Source organism: Hippopotamus amphibius, chromosome 8 (genome assembly GCF_030028045.1).
Source record: "Hippopotamus amphibius kiboko isolate mHipAmp2 chromosome 8, mHipAmp2.hap2, whole genome shotgun sequence".
Lineage (NCBI taxonomy): Eukaryota > Metazoa > Chordata > Mammalia > Artiodactyla > Hippopotamidae > Hippopotamus > Hippopotamus amphibius.
This window is the reverse complement of record NC_080193.1, coordinates 80600276-80621875: the sequence shown is the minus strand read 5'-3', so window position 1 is coordinate 80621875 and position 21600 is coordinate 80600276. Positions and strand designations below refer to the sequence as shown.

The 21600-nt window shown below is 35.1% G+C and overlaps 1 protein-coding gene across 13 annotated transcripts in view; it reads left to right on the top strand.

Moving 5' to 3' along the window:
• MFF (mitochondrial fission factor) overlaps positions 1–21600 on the top strand; it is a 36078-nt gene that overhangs the window by 5797 nt on the left and 8681 nt on the right. For 6 of the 13 annotated variants that reach the window (XM_057744192.1, XM_057744191.1, XM_057744199.1 and 3 more), the window contains 5 exons: positions 731–900; positions 9989–10077; positions 12595–12669; positions 16890–17048; positions 20696–20728. In XM_057744192.1, coding sequence (XP_057600175.1) covers positions 731–900; positions 9989–10077; positions 12595–12669; positions 16890–17048; positions 20696–20728 — 526 coding nt within the window. The remainder of the gene's footprint in view (positions 1–730; positions 901–9988; positions 10078–12594; positions 12670–16889; positions 17049–20695; positions 20729–21600) is intronic. The other 7 variants (XM_057744201.1, XM_057744202.1, XM_057744194.1 and 4 more) reach the window with 6 other exon arrangements.

Genomic DNA, 21600 nt, shown 5'->3' with positions numbered 1-21600 from the left:
AAAATGTGTGTAATTTTAAAGTGTACAGCCTGATGAGTTTTGACAAATGTACACGCCTATAGAACCTCTGCCACAGTCCAGATGTAGAACATTTTCATTACCCCCCAAAAGGTTTTTTCATTTAGTTCCTACCCCTCGATTCCAGGCAAGCATAATCTTTTCATAACCAGAGATCAGATTTGTCTTTCCAGAGTTTTGTGTGAATGGACTGATACACTGTCTACTCTTGGGTCTGGCTTCTTTTGCTTAGTGTAATGTTTTTGAGATTCTTCCATATTGTTGCTTATATCAATTGTTCATTCCATTTTATTTCTAATATTCCACTATGTGGATACACCACAGTTTGTTTATACATTCACCTGTTGGTAGACATTTGGGTCATTTCCTTTCTGGTACTATTAGGAATAAAGCTGCTATGAAGACATGTGTTTTCATATCTCTTAGGAGTAGAATTGCTAGATCATATTATAAGTTATGGCGTTTAACTTTATGAAAAGTTGTGAAGCTATTTTTGAAATTATACCATGTTACGTTGCCTTCAGTGACATATGAGAGTTTGATTTGTTCTGCATCCTTGCCAATACTTCATATTATTAGTCTTTTTAATTTTAGCTATTCCTGTGGGTGTGTAGTGGCAAATACTTTTTAATAAAACCAATATCTTTTAAAAACTTACCTACTTTCCTTCTTTCAAAAATTTTTTTAATTTAATTTTTTTTTTCACTCTTAGGAAATAATGAAGACATTCCATTTTCGAGACCAGCAGATCTTGACCTTATACAGTCAACTCCCTTTAAACCTCTGGCACTAAAAACACCACCTCGTGTGCTTACGTTAAGTGAAAGACCACTAGATTTCCTGGATTTGGAAAGACCTCCTCCAACTCCTCAAAATGAAGAAGTAAGTAAAAGAGTTTTAACATCACCTGAATTTGAAATAACATAAACAAAAGTAAAAGTTAAAGAGTTAAGAGGCCATAAATCATATCATTAGCAATACATAATGAAATCCTTTTGCATGGACCACTGATTACTATAGATTCTGGTTTATATATACCCCAAATAAGATACTATGCTATTGGCTTTTTTTACTTTAAATATTATATTTCAGGAAAATGACGATTTTGTGGAAATTACTAATATTTATGCGGTCCTGAAGGAAGAGCTTTTATGGCTAGGAGTTACACTTTGAGCAATACAGAAAAATTTGGCAAGTTTAGCATGGGAAGAAATTAATGCATCACTTTGTTAAAGCTGTTTTTACCTCTTAACACTGCCTGTTCTCCCTGATTGCTGAAAAGTTTCTACTGAATTAATTATCATATCATGTAACATTAATAGCCCTGTTGACCTAAATATGGCAGCATGTGGAATAAGAAGGTGTTAGTAGCAAAGTTCAGATCTTGCCTATACTATTAATTTAGGACCAATTTTATAAAAATCCTTTACTGTGATTTCTGTAGTTGCAACTTTTTCATTATAACTTCTGAATTCCTGTGTTGTCTTGATGCTAGTATAAGACAGTGTGCAAAGATATGTTTTTACTGATAGTGGAACTACCTTTGTCTTTCATTTTTCGTATAGTCCTTTCCTAAGAGGGTAGATCACCAATATAACCTACGGGAGTGCAGTTTCCTAGTACTAGATGTGGCCTTTTCTTAGGTTGGAAGTTTCTGTTGAGGTGACGCAGATAATACACTCATAGGTGCCAGTTTAGACATTCTTAGATATTTAATTGGTGAAAAGTATTAAATTTGAGTATTAACATGATGAAAAAGCACTAAGGTACTTGTGAATTGTATTAATTTTTTTTTAATTTTTTCATCTTTATTGGAGTATAATTGCTTTACAGTATTGTATTAGTTTCTGCTATACAACAAAGTGAATCAGCTATATATATACATATATCTGCACATCCCTTCCCTCCCACCCTCCCTATCCCACCCCTTTAGGTCTTCACAAAGTATGGAGCTGATCTCCCTCTGCTCTGTAGCAGCTTCCCACTAGCTATCTATGTTACATTTGGTAGTGTATATATGTTAATACTACCCTCTCACTACATTCCAGCTTCCCCTCCCCACCCCAATGTCCTCAAGTCCGTTCTCTACGTCTGCCTCTCTGTTCCTGCCCTGACACTAGGTTCATCAGTACCATTTTTCTTCCTCCCAGAATAATGAGAATTGTATTTATTTAACAGGCATTTTTTCTTGAGCTTTTGTTGTAAGACTCTGTGTATTGAGACATGGTTCCTTCATAGTGGTCTGAGTGAGGGTAAGACCGTTATGACTGTGAATAGTATTGTCTTGGAATGCAGATTCTGCCAGGAGAGAAACCCTGCCTTTGATAGTCTTCAAGTTTTGTTTGTCTTCTAATCTTTATGTTCCCATTATTTTAGACACTTGTGCCTACTCGGTATGAATAACCAACTGAAAGCAAGCGAAGTACAGTCCCTCAGGAGACTTAGGTTTTAAGCCTATTTGGAGTTTACCCCTGCAGTAATTGTGATATTTAGTTAAACGTGATAAATGTCCAAAGTGTATAATACTGGAGTGAAAAGCTGAGGCTGAGAATCAGTCCAGTTTTGAAGGCTTACTTTGCTACTTACTAACCACATAATTTTGGGCAAGTTATTTAACAATTCCAAGGCTCATCTCTAAAAAAGGTAAGAATAATGCCAAATGCATAAGATTATTGAGAGAATTAAGTATAATAATACGTGTATGTAATATGTTTGGCACACATTCTAATTGATGTTAAAATCTCAATAGGTACAAATATCATTTTTATGAAAGTTAACATCCTGTGGCAGAAGATATGGAAACAACTTAAGTGTCTATCAGCAGATGAATGGACAAAGATGTCTCTCTCTTTCTCTCTCTCTCTCTCAACACACACACACACACACACACACACACACACACACAATGGAATACTACTCAGCCATAAAAAAGAATGAAATTTTGCCATTTGCAACAACATGGATGAACTTAGAGGTTATTATGCTAAGTGAAATAAGTCACAGAAAGACAAATACTGTATGATATCACTTATATGTAGAATCTAAAAAATACAGCACACTAGTGAGTGTAACAAAAAAGAAACAGACTCACAGATATAAAGAACAAATTAGTGGTTACCAGTGGAGAGAGGGAAGCAGGGAGGGGCAATAATAGGGGTAGGGAATTAAGAGGTACAAATTACTATGTATAAAATAAGCTACAAGGATGTAGTGTACAACATAGGGATTATAGCCAGTATTTTATAATGGAGTATAACCTTAAAAAATTGTGAATCATGATGTTTTACACCTTTAACTTATATAATATTGTATATCAACTATACTTCAATTAAAAAAAATCCTGTGGCAGAAGCCAAATCCTGAGATATAAGAGAGGAGTTTCCGAAATTAGTACTAGCTGCCTATTAAAAGGAAAGCAGGACTTCCTTGGCGGTGCAGTGGTTAAGAATCCACCTGCCAATCCAGGGGACACAGGTTTGATCCCTGCTCCAGGAAGATCCCACATGCCATGGAGCAGCTAAGCCCATGCGCCACAACTGTTGAGCCTGTGCTGTAGAGCCTGTGAGCCACAACTGTTGAGCTCATGTGCCCCAACTACTGAAGCCCACACACCATACCTACTGAAGACCGCGTGCCTAGAGCCCATGCTCTGCAACAAGAGAAGCCACCACAATGAGGAACCCACACACCACAATGAAGAATAGTCCCCACTCACTGCAGCAATGAAGACCCAATGCAACCAATAAATAAATGAATGCAAAGGTGATGATCTGTGCTTTAGTCCATAGAAGGGTCAGGTGGCCCTTAAGAGGCAATCAACTAATGAGCAGAAGAGAAAAGGGAAGGAACCAGAGTTCTGGTAGCTTCTAGAAAATGGATTGAAATGGAGGGGTAATAAGGCCCTGAGTGCTAATAACATTGATGATTCATTCGGATGCTACTTAGAATATATCAAGTGAGATCCCCTAAATCATTTATTCTGTAATAATCATTTTACAGCAATATGGCAAAGTTTCCCAACCTCAGTACTGTGACATTTTAGACAGATAATTCTTTTTTGAGGTGAGGGCTGTCCTTTTGCACTATAAAACATTTAACAGCATTCTTTTTTTTTATCTTTTATTTTTAATAATGTTCATTTTCTTAAATAGTAATATTCATATAATTCAAAAATAAAGGTAATTAAGAAAATATACTTTGAGATTTATTCCTCCCACCCCATCTTTGTCCATTCCATTTCCACCTATTTCTTTTTTTTTAAATCAATTTATTTATTTATTTAATTTGTTTATTGGCTATGTTGGGTCTTTGTTGCTACACATGGGCTTTCTCTAGTTGTGGTAAGTGGGGGCCACTCTTCATTGTGGTGCACGGCTCGTCATTGCAGTGGCCTCTCCTGTTGTGGCCCACGGGCTTAGTTGCTCCGTGGCATGTGGGATCTTCCCAGAGCAGGGCTCAAACCCATGTCCCCTGCATTGGCAGGCGGATTCTTAACCACTGCGCCACCTAGGAAGTCCCCTTATCTCTCTTTTTTAATTAATTTTTATTGGAGTATAGTTGCTTTACAAAGTTGTGTTAGTTTCTGCTGTACAGCAAAGTGAATCAGCTATACATATGAATCAGTATGCATATATCCCTTTTTTTCCCCGATTTTTTTCCCATTTAGGTCACCATACAGCATTGAGTAGAGTTCCCTGTGCTATACAGTAGGTTCTCATTAGTTATCTGTTTTACACGTAGTAGTGTATATATGTCAATCCCAGTCTCCCAGTTTATCCCATCCCTCTTCCCCCCTTGGTATCCATATGTTTGTTATCTATGTCTGTGTCTCTATTTCTGCTTTGCAAATAAGTTCATCTGTTTCATTTTTCTAGATTCCACATATAAGCAATATTATATGATGTTTGTTTTTCTCTTTCTGACTTCACTCTGCATGACAGTCTCTAGGTCTATCCATATCTCTGCAAATGGCACAATTTCGTTCCTTTTTATGGCTGAGTAATATTCCATTGTATATATGTACCATATCTTCTTTATGCATTCCTCTGTTGATGGGCGTTTAGGTTGCTTCCATGTCCTGGCTATTGTAAATAGTGCTGCAGTGAACACTGGGATGCATGTATCTTTTTGCATGATAGTTTTCTCTGGGTATATGCCCAGGAATAGAATTGCTGGGTCATATGGTAATTCTGTTTTTAGTTTTTTAAGGAACCTCCATACTGGTCTCCATAGTGGCTGTATCAATTTACGTTCCCACCAACAGTTTAAGAGGGTTCCTTTTCTCCACACCCTCTCCAGCATTTATTGTTTGTAGGTTTTTTTGATGATGGCCATTCTGACCAGTGTGAGGTGATACCTCATTGAGATTTTTTTTTGTTTCTTTTATTTATTTATTTTATTGGCTGTGTCGAGTCTTTTTTTTGCTGTGCGCGGGCTTTCTTTAGTTGCGGTGAGTGGGGGCTACTCTTCGTTGTGGTGCACGGGCTCCTCATTGCCGTGGCTTCACTTGTTGTGGAGCACAGGCTCTATGTGCGTGGGCTTCAGTAGTTGCAGCACATGGCCTCAATAGTTGTGGCTCATAGGCTCTAAAGCGCAGGCTCAATAGTTGTGTCGCACGGGCTTAGTTGCTCCATGGCATGTGGTATCTTCCTGGAGCAGGGATCGAACTTGTGTCCCCTGCATTGGCAGGCAGATTCTTAACCACTGCACCACCTAGGAAGCCCCCTCATTGAGTTTTGATTTGCATTTCTCTAATAGTTAATGATGTTGAGCAGCTTTTCATTTGCCTTTTGGCCATCTGTATGTCTTCTTTGGAGAAATGTCTATTTAGGTCTTTGGCCATTTTGGGATTGGGTTGGTTGTTTTTTTGATATTGAGCTGCATGAGCTGTTTGTATATTTTGGAGATTAATGCCTGTCAGTTGCTTCATTTGCAAATATTTTTTCCCATTCTGAGGCTTGTCTTTTCATCTTGTTTATAGTTTCCTTTGCTGTGTTAAAAGCTTTTAGGTTTAATTAGGTCCCATTCATTTATTTTTGTTTTTATTTTTATTACTCTAGGAGGTTGGTCAAAAAAATCTTGCTGTGATTTATGTCAAAGAGTGTTCTTCCTATGTTTTTCTCTAAGAGTTTTGTAGTGTCTGGCCTTACAGTTAGGTCTTTAATCCATTTTGAGTTTACTTTTGTGTATGATGTTACAGTGTTCTAATTTCATTCTTTTACTTGTAGCTGTCCAGTTTTCCCAGCACACTTATTGAAGAGACTGTCTTTTCTCTGTTAATTCTTGCCTCCTTTGTCATAGATTAGGTGACCATAGATGCATGGGTTTATCTCTGGGCTAACAGCATTCTTGAGCTCTATCTAAAAGATGCCAGTAGCATCCTTCAAGTCATGAAAATCAAAAATGTCTCAAATAGCCAAGAGGTGCTATATTCACACAGTGGAGTATTATTCAGCTGTAATAAGGAATAAAGTGTTTATACATGCTACAGCATGGATCAACCTTGAAAACATGCTAAGTCAAAGAAGCCAGACAGAAAAGGCCATATATTATATGATTGCCTTTACATGAAGTATCCAAAATAGTGGTTGCCAGGGGTTTGGGGGAGAGGGTGATTGGGAGTGACTGCTTAATCATGGGGTTTCCTTTAGGGGTGATGAAAATGTTCTGAAACTAGATAGTGGTAATGGTTGCACAACACTGTGAATATTCTGAATACCACTGAATTATGTATGTACTTTAAAATGGTTAAAATGGTAAATTTTATGTTATGTTTATTTTATCACAATAAAAAGACAGAAAAGATTATTTGCATACATTGCCAAATGTCCCCTGGAGGGCAAAGATCATACCCGTTGAGAACCACTGCCCTATGGCAGGAAAGGGGGATACCTGAAGGCAACTCATGAGGAACGGTATACAATTTTTGTTTAAAAGCATTGATATATATACATTACCATGTGTAAAATAGATAGCTAATGGGAAACTGCTGTATAACACAGGGAGCTCAGCTCTGTAATCCGTGATGACCTAGATTGGGGAGAGGGGGGAGGCTCAACCGGGAGGGGATATATGTATACATATAGCTGATTCACTTTGTTGTACAGCAAAAACTAACACAACATTGTAAAGCAATTATACTCCAATTTAAAAAAAAAAAAAAACCTGACTGATGCAAGGAATAAATTTGCAGAAAAGAACGTACTTGAATTCTTAAATTGGCTTGAAGAATCCAAGTGAACCTATGAAGAAGGCTTAAAACATGAAGCAGATAATCCCCCTAGCTTGGAGAACGTTTATGAAATCTGGAGGTAGAAGAAATTGATGAACATTTCAATATGCCTAATCTCTACTAATGTTTGGAAAGCAACTCTAGGACGAGACCATTGCTTGGTGATTCTACCTCTAGGGAACTAATAAAGCAGCTATGCAGTAAACCATTTGATCTGGGCATGAACTGCAAAATAACCAAATCATGACTGCTTTCAGTGTTCTTAAGAGTAGTAACTAGGTAAGGCCATGTGAATGAGGAGGAAGAGGCTGTGACCATGACACTACCTCCAGGTGGCAGCAGTGAGAGAAGATCTTCCAGAGAACGAAAAGGAAGAACTGTAAAGAAAAACAGTTGGAAAATAAGACTTGACACAGCCTTGACGCAGCGTGACCCAGTCAAAGATTTGGACTCCATCAATATATCCTATCACTCAAACAGCAGTTTTCTTTGAAAAAATCAATTATGGTAAATGGCCAAGAGCTTTGTGAGAAGACCACTGAAGTGGGAAAAGAAAACAAATGGACTGAAAAGAGATTATAAGAGCTTCTGCCTGAATTGGCAACTCCTACTTCAAAGAAGAGAAGAATGAGAATGCCATCCATTTTCGCAATAAATCTGGAAGAGCACAGAACCCCAAATGTACCCAAGAATTGGGAAGATTGGGAAGGAGCAAATCAGTTGGTGTATATTCACCCTGACCTGGTTTTGGAAGAGAACAAAGACAATGAATGTTTTCAGAAAAGGAAATGTATCCAGGCCGTGCAAGCTTTACACAGAGGCATCCATAGGATGCCAGATCCTATAGCAGCCATGCACAGAGTGTCCAGCTCAAGGGCTACAAGTATATCCAGCTAGAACTGACTGTATGTTGTTTTTTTCTCCAATATGGCAGTAATATCGAGCTTAATGTTCCTGTTAAGATATCATTTAAATCAGGTCTCAAATGGCGATAACAGTAGATCCTCTACTTTCTCAGGCTGTGTTGGAGTTATAGATTTATTCGTGTTCTCCTGTCCCTTCCTATGTGCTTAATCTTAATTCTTACCACATAGCAGCAGGAACAGTTCTAATATAGTAGAAAATTCATCTGATCCCTACAATGTGGAAAAATCATTCTCTAAGGAAAGCAAGCACAACTGTGCAGTAGGTAGGAAGGCAATCAGTGGGATTCTCACAGACCAACCCAGTACTGCTCGCAATGAGTAAAGTGTACTTGATTGTGGAGGTGTTAGTTTTTATATATAAATGTCTTCAAGTAATTTTGATTTTTGGTTTAAGTGTAAAGAACTCTTGCAGTAGGCTCCAAACCGACTCCTTTTCTGTTATTAGGTTATTTTTTCTTTTATTTGGATAGGTAAATGGTTTATAACCATAACCAAATCTTAACCAGGCTCTGAAATTATGTGCTGCATGGTAGTTTTAAGTTTTGTTGGCATGAAATACAGGATTTATTCTGCTTTGGTGGTGCTTATAACCTGATGATCTATTCCCAGGTCTTTTAAAGAGCATTAATAGATACTGGGTTTGCATTTTTGAAAATCTTAATTTTCAAGTCCATTGGTTCACACACCAGTTGTCCTTTACAGTAAAGTTCCAATTATTCTTTAACCATTAAGTTGCCGTGGGTGTTTCTAGTAAAAAAAAAAAAAAAAAACACAAAAATCTAAAAAAGCAGCAAAGTTAATGATTACCATTGTTCTAGTTGTCTGTTGCCAGCAAATAAACTGCCCTTAATTTATTGGCTTGAAACAAGAACATAATTTTGCTGATGGATCCCGTGGATGGGGTATTTACATCAGGCATGATGGGGAAAGCTTGTTTCTGTTGTATATTGTCTGGGCCTAGGCTAGGAAGTCTGAAAGGCTTGGGTTGGCTCACATGTCAGTTGATACTAGCTGCTATGTGGACCTCAGCCAGGATTATTGGCTGGTGCACGTGGCCTTTCGTGTGGCTGCTTGGGCTTCCTCATGTCATGGTGTCATTGTTCAAAACTTGAACAGCCTCCTGGGGAAGGAGAAAAAGGCAGAAGCTTTATTGTTGTTTATGACCTAATCTCAGAAGTCACATTATATCATCTCTGCTGTAGTCACTAGCCCACTCAATTTCAAGAGAAGGGAACATAGATTCCGTTCCTTAATGGAAAGAGGTCAAGGATAACATTTTGTAAGAAGAGCATGTGAGGTGGAAGATTGTGGCTGTTTCTAGAATGCTAAAATCTTTAAGCTAGTAAAACTTTGTCTAGTTTTCAAATATCCAACCAAATCTGAATTTGTTTTAACCCCAGAAGCCAGGAATACTTATTTGAATACAAATATATCTCATTTCTTATAGTGTATGTGCCTTTAAAAACTGTTGTAAATTGTTCTTAAATCATGTGAGTACATTGTATAAATTATAATAAATAAAAATATTAATAATTGTACCAAGTAAGATTGATACTTAAAAAGAAACTAGAAGTAACTTTTTTGTATAGAAGATAAGCATTGCTAAGTTTATCTGCATTATAATAAGTAGGGTGTTTTTGTATGTGTGTGTTTTTAACATGCCTACATATAATACACATATCTGCTAGCAGTTCTTGGTTATGTTCTTTGTAAATTTTGCGGCTAACCTTTGATTAAGGTCCTTTTGATGCTAAGCAGGTACTAGGCTACTAAGAATATTTTCTATTTATTTCCCTTTCTTTGTGTCTAAAAGATCCGTGCAGTTGGCAGGCTAAAAAGAGAGCGCTCTATGAGTGAAAATGCTGTTCGCCAAAATGGACAGCTGGTCAGGACTGACTCCATGTGAGTAGAACCACTAAGCATTGTATCTCCTTCATTAAGTTTTCTCCATATACTGTCTGTCCCATCCTTTTCTAAATGATTTATTTCCTTTTTTAAGCTCTCAAATATTAAAAAAGAGGAGGAAGTGTATGTTTTATGCCTAAGAACCTGGAGAAAAAAATAATTCGAATAGTGTTTGAAATCTGTTATACATTTACATCAATTTTATATTTTTGCAATGCTCTTTATAGCCTTAAAATCTGACCATTTTGTTAGCTGTGAGTATTTTTCAATATTGTTTTCTTCTTCTGTGTGTATGAAAGTCTCCTGTAAGTATGATTTTCTTATTTTGGGAATCTCCTATAAAGTATACTTAAGAAAAATTGATAAATGTTAAGTGCTCAGTTCTATGTAGCCTTCGAAAATGCTTATCTAGCATGTAGGTTGGGGGAAAAAACACAAAGTAAAAGGAAAACACTTTATTAAGGAAGTATCTTTATTTTCAAGTTTGTCATAAGTTGGTCAAAGGACTAGTCCTTTCCAGCTGTGCTTCAGGTGAGCCATGGTAAACAATGTAGCATAAGCAAGTCAAATTTTTTTTACTTTTCAGGATTATTTTTTAGCTCTCTTCCTATTGAGTCATTGAATTCTTGGGTCCCTTTCATTTTCCAAAGATTTAAATACATTGTTTAAAAGATTATTTCTGTAAACCTTTCTTTCTCATTTGGTTATATTGTACCCTGGTCTTAAAGCTACCCCACTATAAACTTTTAAATTGGGCAGGTGCTTGTTGTTTTATTAAAATTAATGGGTTTTAAAAAATAAAATATCCCTTTAAAAACTGGTCAAAATTTTAAGTCTCAAAGCCATTGATGATTTAGATTGTTTATGTAAATTAATGTTTCTTCCTCATTAAATTTTTAGTGAGTTTTCATAAGCTCATTCATCATGAACTGTATTTGATATGAAGCATCATATTAGCTTCTCTGGGAACTGCCAGAGAATCAGGAGATGACATGTCTCTCACAGATCTTGCAAATCTAGCTAAAAGCAAAACATTTAAATTTACATACAAAATAACTAGAGCACAATGCAATTATACTATTTCTGTTAAACCACATCAGGTTCTAATTTGGACTTGACTAAAGAGTATAGGGATGCAGAAGGGATTTTGATGGGGGTAGGGTCTCTCTTTTTTTGTGTTAGGTGCAAAGGAGAGCTATAACTGTTCTCATTTCTTGGGGAATCTTGAAATGTCTGCTAAGTAGTTATAGTTATTCTGAATGGTTATATAGGAAGATAGTAAATTTAAAAGAATATGTGTCTCTTTCAGGGAAGGCTTATCTGAAAGGTTCAACCATTATTAATATGAAATTTTTATAATAATTGTATGTTTCCCTGAAGGTACCTAACTGACAGTGATGTCAACCAGTCCATGACTGACTATACATTTTTCTAGAATATATTCGATTGTTACACAGATGGTGAAGATAGCTTCTTGATGAATAGTACCCTCTCAGAATGATTAAACATACACCTGAGGGCTTTTGTTATTTTTTATTTGTAATATTTTTAAGGCACCAAAAGTTTCTAATAAACTTCCCTATTATGTAAAGATATGGCTCATTCTTTTGGTCCATAATTACTTTGAAACTTCCCATTAGTGAAATAAAATCAGGACTATTTTATGATAGCATTACTTTTGGTTTTTTCCCTCACAAGTATATATTATTGATAGCTGAGTTCAGTTGAAGAGAAAGGAAACAGCTCTATTATGTATAAAAACCAGCCTAGTGAAGTATGATTTAGAGTAAATGATTAGTTCATAGATACTTTTGCAGTTGCCAATCATGTAAGTTCCTCATAACAGAAAGGGTTAACAAAGTTAACTAATATTTGAATTCTTTGTTTCTTTAAGTTGCCTTAATGGCATTTTTTAGATATTTAATAAAGCAGAATCTCATGCTTTAGTTTTTGGTAGTAAAAATAACATGAATATTTAACTATAATTTTCACAACGAAATGCCTACATTACTCCACCATCTTTTTGTTAATGTAACCTTGCCCTTCTACCATTATTAATTTTATAATTTATAATTGTCTTCATCTTTAAGAATCTACATTTAATGAACTTTAAAGTTTTTATATAATGAGAAAATTATGTACTTAATGTTGGTAATGTGGTAAAGAAGAAACTATTAATATAATACAACTGTATTTTACCTCTACCGAAGTAAATATTAGACTCTTCGTGTCTTTACCTACTTCAGTCTTTTCTTTGTAACGTGAGATTATTTATATGTTATTGTGCATGAACCTTTGCCTGCCTCCACTTTATTTTATTCCTTGGCTTTAAGAATAGAAGTCCATATGGGTATAAGCAGAAGCACTGGCCTTTGTTTTCTTACTTACCTTCATGAGACAATAGGATTGATTATTGTCAGCTATTGACACAAAAATGACCAATAGAATCGTATTTAGCTTTTTCTTTGTGTTATAAAAGCTGAATATGTAAAAGAAGCATAATTATTATTTAAGGTGGCACAGATCAGATTCTGCCCCAAGAAATAAAATTTCAAGGTTCCAGGCACCGATTTCTGCACCGGAGTACACGTAAGATTTTATCTGCTCTGCTTTTCACAGATAGGAGTTGTTTTAATTTTGCAGGCTTTTTGTTATACTAATATTTCACCAGGTAATTGGCATGTAATGCCCTAATTCTCTTACTGTTTGGCTTTTAGTACCTCTGTTTCAGGATTTCTCAAGCTGTCATCATATACCATTGAGAAAAAAATAACTAGACCAAGGAAGTTATGTATGATTTGGGGTATAAGGTGAAAGTAAAATGGAATAATTTACATCAAGCGTCCTTTTACATTTTCTTTATTTTGCTTTGGTTGGCATATTAGTCCTCTATAGATTCAATTGAACCAGGTTCAGTGATCCCAATCTTTTTAAAAATTTTAGCATACTATCTTTTCTTATTCCCAGAAGAACAAAGAGTCTAAGTGTAATTTGTTATTTATTTTTTTAATTCCATAGCTTAAAATTATGCTTTTGAAGAATATTTTGAGATCTTTAAACCCACTCTTTCTGTACGTGTGATAAAACGAGGTGTGGGAGTGACTGGCCTCTCAAGGGAAGGGGCACCTTGGCATGCAGTATAAGATTTAACAGCTGATGTAGTTCTTAAGTAGCAGAAGCCGCTCTTGGCAACCAATGATTTTTTCTCCTGTTCTGATTCTCTTCTTATGCTTCTAAGAACTAGTCAGTTACCTTAGTGGCAACAAAGTAAAGGTTTCTCTCTATTTAAAATTTCAAAAGAAATTGTACAGAATTTTGTTTCAGTGAAAATTTTTTCTCCCCTTTTTTACTGTTTTACCTTTACTGTATTTTTGAAAGAGGCTGGACCCTCACCAAAGAGATTGTCTTCACAGTTTGAGAAACACTATTCCTGTGACAACCCACAGGGAAAGAGGTGTTTGACGTTGGACTTACCTTATAATAATGAGGTAGTTATGCCAAGTAAATTTTCTTTTAACTTTGAATTCTGACATTGGCTGGTGTTGTTCACTCAACACTGATGTAGTAAGATTTCATGTAAGCATGAGAGAGAGCTATTACTAATGAAATAACATGGTAAACATAAGTGCTTTCTTCAAAATTGCCTTATCTTTTATAAAAGAAAGAGATAAAACAGATTCTGCTGTTTTGTAACATTACTGGGATCAATTTATCATCGATATGTATTTTTATTAAATTACTAATATTATAACATCTGCTTAAATAATCTCAGTGCCTTTGCAAGGTTACTTTTTAATTTTTCACAATACTTCATGTATCAAAACAAACAAAAAAACCAAAAGTCACTCCACTTTGGTTGGGTGGATGAGTGGACAGAGATCAAAGTCAACTCTGAAAGCACTGTTTCCTGCCACAGTTAATGCCAGTGCTGGACATCCCAGCTAGCAGCAGACCAGTTGCTAAAATGGGGCTTATTCTTTTTTGTTCTTAAATTTTTTTATTTGTAAAGAGACTTGCAAGACTGCTTAAAGCTTTCAAAAAGGAAGACTTGCTAGACTATTTCTTCTAATTAGGGTATCTTTGGTTATCTTATGGTTACTTACGATTTAATGGTTATCTTATGGTTTATCTTATGATTTAATCATTCAGTTCATCTGTAGATAGAAATAAATATTAACAATTGAAGGTATTTAATCTATACGTACACTGTCCAAAGTGCTGTATAAAGTACTTCCTACTCTGTTTTTGCTGTTTATGAAAGATTGCCATATAAATTAATGAAAAGTTAAATTTCTTACTAATCTTTGAAACATTAGTTTCTTTTGAGAAACAACCTGAAATCCAAATATGTTTTTTTATGTTAGTCTTTGATGAAATATCTTTACTAGTATTGATGAAGACTAAATTTAACTTTTATCTTGCTTCATAACCATGTTTCCTTATTAAGTTACAATTAAGGGCCATGTAGGAATTTTTTTTTTCCATTTAATACCATATTCCAATTTTATATGATCATAGTGTCTTAGAATTGAAAGTGATCTTATAGACTGTTTTTAAAACCCAGTCTTCTTTGCATTCCATGTTAAGAATTCTTTGCAATTAATCTGAAAATCATTTATGCTTGACAACCTGATTTCCTGTGTATGGACAGGAAAAACTTGTACTTTTAGAACTTAAATTAATAATTCCTATTGCTTATTTCTGACAAAACGAGTTCTATCAAAGGAAGCCTTGTTTCCTTTTAAATTTTAATGAGCAGAAATCCATCAAACTTTTTTCATGGATTTGGATTCAGTTGTTGACATTTTTGCTCTAAGATTGTAATTTGAAATAATGATCATTATAGACTTTAATATGTATGTAGCTAATTTATTTATTAGTATAAAATGATATTTGAAATGTCCAATTTAGCCCCAAAATATGAAGACAAAAGCTTTAATTATATCAATAGATATTGTACTGATTAGTCTTTTAAAACTTGCTTAAGTATAAATTTATCCAGGTATGTTGGTACCGCTATCAAGAAGAGTGTAAGATGAATTGCTTGTTTATGTTGACACAGAACTGGCCACTTTATTCCTGTGTCTGGTGACATTGTTCTAACATGAATTCAGTCTGGTTTCTCACAAAGAGCAGGAGTTTCAGGTTTTCACCATGCTGCTTAAAGAGAATTCTAAGTGCAAGTCTAGTACCTAGACTTTGAGTCCCAGATATACTGATTCTTTTACTCTTATTGGATACCCAGTGTGGGTTTTACCAAGTACCATCGGTCAGTTGATAAGCTATATATATATATATAGTTGTAGGTTATATATATTTCAAAAGATTCCTAGTCTGTGGACAGACATTTAAGGTAACCATCATGAGCCTGAATCTGAAAATTTGCATTTATCTTGACACCATTAGGCCTAATTCCTATGGTGAATCAGCCCTGACAAATTAATTTCTCAGTATGCCAAGATTTGGCTTAAATCTTTCTCTTTTAAGTAGTCTTTGGAAAACATGGTTTTCATGTTTAATATACTTCTCGCTTTGAATCATCAAGACATTGAAAATTTTTCACAAAATTGTGGAGAAGACTGTTTTTAATTTAATGGGACTCTGGGGATAATATTAGATGACAGTTATCCTTTCAGAAATTACCCCACTTATTTTGTGGTTCCCAAACAAATACATGTTAAGTTAGAAAAGATTTACACAAATCAAAGTAAAATCTTTTATCTTTTCAATGGTTCACACTGTCTGCTCCACTTTCACCCTTTCGTTCGTAATACACAAGGATGAGGTTTAGTATAAGGCATTCTTGCCCTGTCATTGAGAAAAAATATTGAGCCCACATCCGGTAGTCTTTTTATTGTAACAAAACCTCGTACTGTAACAAACCAGATGCCAAGTCCATGTATCAGTTAAATACTTCATGTGGCTGATCATGCTCTAACAGTAGACAGGCCTCTGAAAAATAAGAGTTCAGGTTAGAATTGTAAAATTCTTTCATTCAAATGTGCTCAGCTTTTGGGAGGTGCTGTCAGTGGAGCATCTCAACTCACATGTGAAAGAATGATTAAGATTGCTGTCAGTGAGAAACCCAAACTGTTTTAACATCCACCTGAATAATTTAAGTATTCTTGCTTTTTCATTGAATTCACAGAATTGTGAGTAGTTTTATGTTTTAGTCATTTAGCTAGGGAACATATGCCTTCATGTAATTAAGTAATCAAGACGCTTTTGTTAGCTTTCTGAAACTTTAATTCATCCTTAAATTTACTCGTCATAAACTCAGATTGCTTCGTTGTCTTTGTGAAGTATTTGAAATGGCATTTTCATGGAATCACTTTTGATTCATGCGTGTAAACTCTGTCTGACACCCATAGACCAGAATTCTCTATCTTACTCTTCTGCTCATCCATAAGTTGCAGTGCGGTGTTGTTTGTTAGAGGTTTGGTTTACTGAATTGGAATATACACACTAAGTAAAGAAAGCGCTTCTCCAAAGCTGGGCGTTGAATATACTCTTTGCCGTAGTTCTCTTCCCTCTTAAAGTTGTTTTTTCATATTCAATTTGTTTAATTTGATATTTGAAGCTACACAGTTACAGATGCTGCATGGTAGCTGGTTTTTTTAAACAGTTTAATATGTTTATTAACTTCTTTGGCTTGACTCTTTTGGGGGAAAATGAAGGGTGGGAAAAATGGGCAAGAAAACTAAGATAATTCTTAAAATAATGAGTGTTTGGGGAAACTGCTGAGCTGGAGTTTTATAAAAAGTTGACTTGAGTGTTTTTCTCTTCATTTGCTGTGCTTGTGTAAACAGTGTGACACCGTCGCCACAACAGGTTCGGGTTTGTCCTCCCCGTATGTTACCTGAAGATGGAGCTAATCTGTCCTCTGCTCGTGGCATTTTGTCGCTTATCCAGTCTTCCACTCGTAGGGCTTACCAGCAGATCTTGGATGTGCTGGATGAAAATCGCAGGTGATTGGCCATCAGTGACTCTTGCCAACTTTACTCTATATTTTTTGGCTCCTTATTAGTGGACTGTGATGTCTTCCTTTTATGTTTGCACCTTTGTCTCTTTCTCAGATGCAGTGGTTTAAAACAGCTTGCTTTACTTTCTTTTAATTTGAAATTATTGTCCAAAATTCACATTTCACAAGATTCTGTTAGTTTCTCTTGAGTCAGGGAGGAAATTAAGTTAACAACTGACTATACATGGGAAGTATAATGATTTTTTTCCCAAGACTTTGTTGGCCTGTTTGAAGTACTTGATTCCATTTTGGGATATGCTGAGGGATACTTTTGGATTGAGTGTGGGACATTGGATTGAATTGTACTCATTTTCTTTAGTAAGTTTTTTGATTTAATCATTTTATGTGGTTGGATTAGTAAGCAAATCTGAAATGATGTCAGTGTAGCTACCAGGACATTTTTTTTTTTCTTTCTTCTTAGCTAGGGATTTCCAGGCCTGTACTGAAAATCCCAGGTGCTGTTGTCTTTTTAATGCTGATTTTTTTCAGTATGGATAGCATTTCTCACTTTTGAACATCTCCAGGTAAAATCATTAGTGTGTATTTAGACTTGTTCACTCAAGAAATTTTATTTGCCATTATTTCAAATACTGTTTTCTCCTTCATTACTAGTAGTGTTTTAAAAAGATGAAACTTGGGGGCTTTTTTGGCCTAGTGTGAGGAAGGTACAGTTAGTTGCACTTCAGCTCTAAACATTTTATGTAGTAACTCTGTGAATCAGTTTGAATTTTCATGATCATTTTATTAAACTGTTAATTTTGCATTTTGAAGAATTCCCAATAAATTAAGCTGGCCCTTCCAGCAAACTTTGTTTCTTACCTTAGGAACTCATATGTCTTATTACTTGCTCTGAACAAACTTTTTCTTGTTAAGTGCTTTTGATCCTCACCCAAGCCCCAGCTGTTTCACCTCCTGCTGCTCGACTCGTGTTTCTGACCCTTCCTGGAGTTTCCATACATGTGGGCCCAAGGACTTAAAGCTGTACCAGGAAGAGTATAAAAGAGAAAGCTCATGGCAGGGGGAAAATTATATATACATCTATGTATACATGTATTCATATATGGGGGGGGTGTGTGTGTGTGTATCCCCCTCCCCAAGGGTTTAGAGTCCGTCCTGTGCTCTTTGAAGGTTCAAGGACTGTCTTAGAATATTTGGAGCTTGTAAGAAGCACCATGATTCAGAACAAAAAACATGTATTGAAGGGGTCAGATTTAATCTTGATCCACCCCACTGAATGGCTAGCTACATGATGGCCTTGGATAAATTGTATAGCTTCTCTGGGCCTCATTTTGTTCATCTATTTAAAAAAAAAGGGTAATACTAATATTAACCTAGTTTGCTGGATTCTTATGAGGAATCTTCCCTCCTCTGCTGTCTTTAAGATATAGGGCGAATGGCCTCAAATTCTTCATTTAGTTCATGGGAAATCCTTAAAAAGATGTTAAATACAAAGTACCTGGCACTTGACTAGTACTTCCAAAGGCCTGTTTTCTCCTCCCTCCTTAACATAGATTTATTCTTCACCAGGTATCCTCTTTAACTTTTTAATTATAATAGGTCCTTAGAAGAGACTGGATTGTTAGGTCAAATTATATCATATCAAATGCTATTACTGTGAAAATATCTGAATGAGAAAGATGTTTATAAATCCTATATAGAACAAATAATAGCTAGATAACGAAGCCCCAATACGTTAAAATGATTTGTCCCATCCCCCCTACATATACACAGTTCAATGCAGTATATGAAAAAATAGTTGGATTTTTTTTTTACTCCATAATTGAAAAATTTTGTCTCAAGCTCAAAAGTACAAAATGAGAAGTCTTAACAAATTATAAAGTTTATTTTGTCTTCTTTTATTTATGAAAAACTATTTTGAGCTTTAAATGATTTTTTTTTAATTGTATTAAATTGGTAACTTTAAAATTCCCTTTTCTGGGAAGGAAGTATCTTTTCTTATTCACTTAAATGAGATTTCTAAAATTCATAAAGTAGTTGTATTAATAATTCTTTGCTCCTGGATACATACCTTGAACCCTGGAGGATTAGATTCTCATTAGTATTATTGGGTGCTTTCAATTTTGAAAGTTTTTTTTTCCCCTTTGCATTTAAATCTCTTATGATCAGATGTTCAGCAAGATTTAACCAGAGTTGTGCCAAATCAAATTTTATTTCTACTACAAGAACTGTCTAGCATGACTTATCAGACATAAGAAATAGGAATGTGAAATTTGGATAATGTTCTATTTGCATGACTATAAAATAATACTGCTTATAAAGTTTTAAGTGCTTTAATGTTCCTTGCTCTGTACGTCATTTTTTTCCTTTCTGTTTTTTATTCCTGGCTGTTATGGTAATGCAATATCTTATCTTTGGTCTTAAGCCATCACATTAGGTATAGTTAAGTTAGAACTATTCAGCAGAAAGAAGGAAAAATTTTTTCTGCCTGTTTTATTATCATCAAATAAAGCATTTTCACAGTTGCTTGGCATAAGAACTATTTTTAGTTTATACTTTGAGGGACACTGTTGAACGGTTTGTGTATTATATTTTTATTTTCTCATCTTGAGAACTTATGTGATCTAAAACCAAGTTCAACATGAAAACAAAGTTAAATCTTAGGTATACATTAGAAAAGTTTATTTACATAGGTGCATTTTGAAAACTGAGGTGTCAAAAATTTACCAAAACACCTGGGACAAGCACCAGGTTTGTTTTTTGAATTTAAAATGCTGTTTAGTCCTTGCTAGCTATGAAATGCTCATGTCTTCTGACACCTACTAGAGCTCTGTATCTCACTTGCCAATGCAAAATACTAACATTTTGAAAAAGAAGCTTAGTTCCTATGAAAGAGCATTATTTATTTAAGTATTGACAGATTAGTCATGTTCAGCATGCTTAAGTTTTACTTTTAGAAGGAGTTTGAGGGACTTCCCTGGTGGTCCAGTGGTTAAGACTCAGTGCTTCCATTGCAGGGAACGTGGGTTCAGTCCCTGGTTGGGGAACTATGATCCCGCATGTCGCGTGGCGTGGCCCAAAAAAAAAAAGGGAGGGGGTGCTTGATTATGTCTTTAACAGATTATACTAGCTTTGAATGAATAGAATAAGAAACCAGTGTGTAAATAATTTATATTTTTTGCAAGTATCCATATAAATAAATTACTTGGAAAACCTAGAAATGCAAAGTTGCAGTTAAAACAGTGTTTGTTATTTATAAATTTCTCTTTTTAAAAAATACATATAATTCCTAGTACATCCAAACTGTTTATTTACTGTAGTGGTTTCCATTTTTATAGCAAAGAAACATATTCTACTAAGTCAGACCATTTATTTACTCAAAAATGTCAATATGCAAGTTAGCGCTGGAACTTGTAGAGCCTTGGATCTCATTCCCTTTTGCCACTTTAATTACAAAACATATTTTCAAACTTAAAAAAAGATTTTTTAATGTATTAAATCATACTTATTTTCAAACTTCAAAAGATTTTTTAATGTATTGTCATATTTACAGTAGAAAGTGGTACTTGAATGAAGTTTCTAACTTTGCCAAATACCTGTCTAATTTACTTTTATATTATATGTGTCAATTGCCAGTGTGAGAAGACAAAATGAAATACGTTGTGAAAGGTAACTGTATTATTTTCTGGCTCTGCATTGTAAAAGGGAAATCTCTGTGGTGGAATATGTTGGATATGGCAGGTCCTTTTGAACATATGTATGAATTTTTTTTAAAAAAAGCTTTAGGTAGCACACAGTGGTGGCTTCATTTTTAACCTTTCTCATGTTAGTATGATGTAGGGTTGTAGTTAAGTAAGTTTTCCTTAATGTCACAGAATAAATTAATTAGTAGGTTGGGATGAGTTCAAAACCTGTCTCAAGCATATGTAATTTCTCACTGTTCTTTAGCCAACAAAATAGAAGTCTAACATCTGACCCCAAAGTCTCTTATCCTCTAGGCTCTGGAAATTTCTTTAAGCACCAGTAGTGCCTTTAGGAAACATACAAGCTAAACGTTAAAATTTTCTTGTATAAATTGATTTGACATAAAACAGTGATTTGTATTGTAACCAAAGTTCTGTAGCTGTGTCAACTTACAGAAAAAACATAGTGCATTTGGTATTAAATGTTTAGTAAGAATTCTCTCAGTACTTAAATTCAGGCAAAAGCTGATCAGTCTGTAGAGAAGGAGACAAAGTAGAATGTAATAATTCTTCAAATCCTTATATGGGTTCTATACCCCAAGCTCCTTTCTCTGGTTGTAAATATTGCGGATTACTTTTTGGGGAATTGACCAGGGACCACACAGAGCTTTTGTTTTCTGATTTAAAAAATAAAGTAAAACTTACTGGAAAGGTTCCTTCTTACCTAGGTAGAGAACTAATTGTCCTCTAGAACCAAAGTATGTACTCAGTGAAAAATCCCCACAAAGTTTTCCGGCACACCTTAGTCTTCATTTCCAGCAGCCCTGTCTGTCGCTCCTGGTTGTCTCTCAGGGTCAG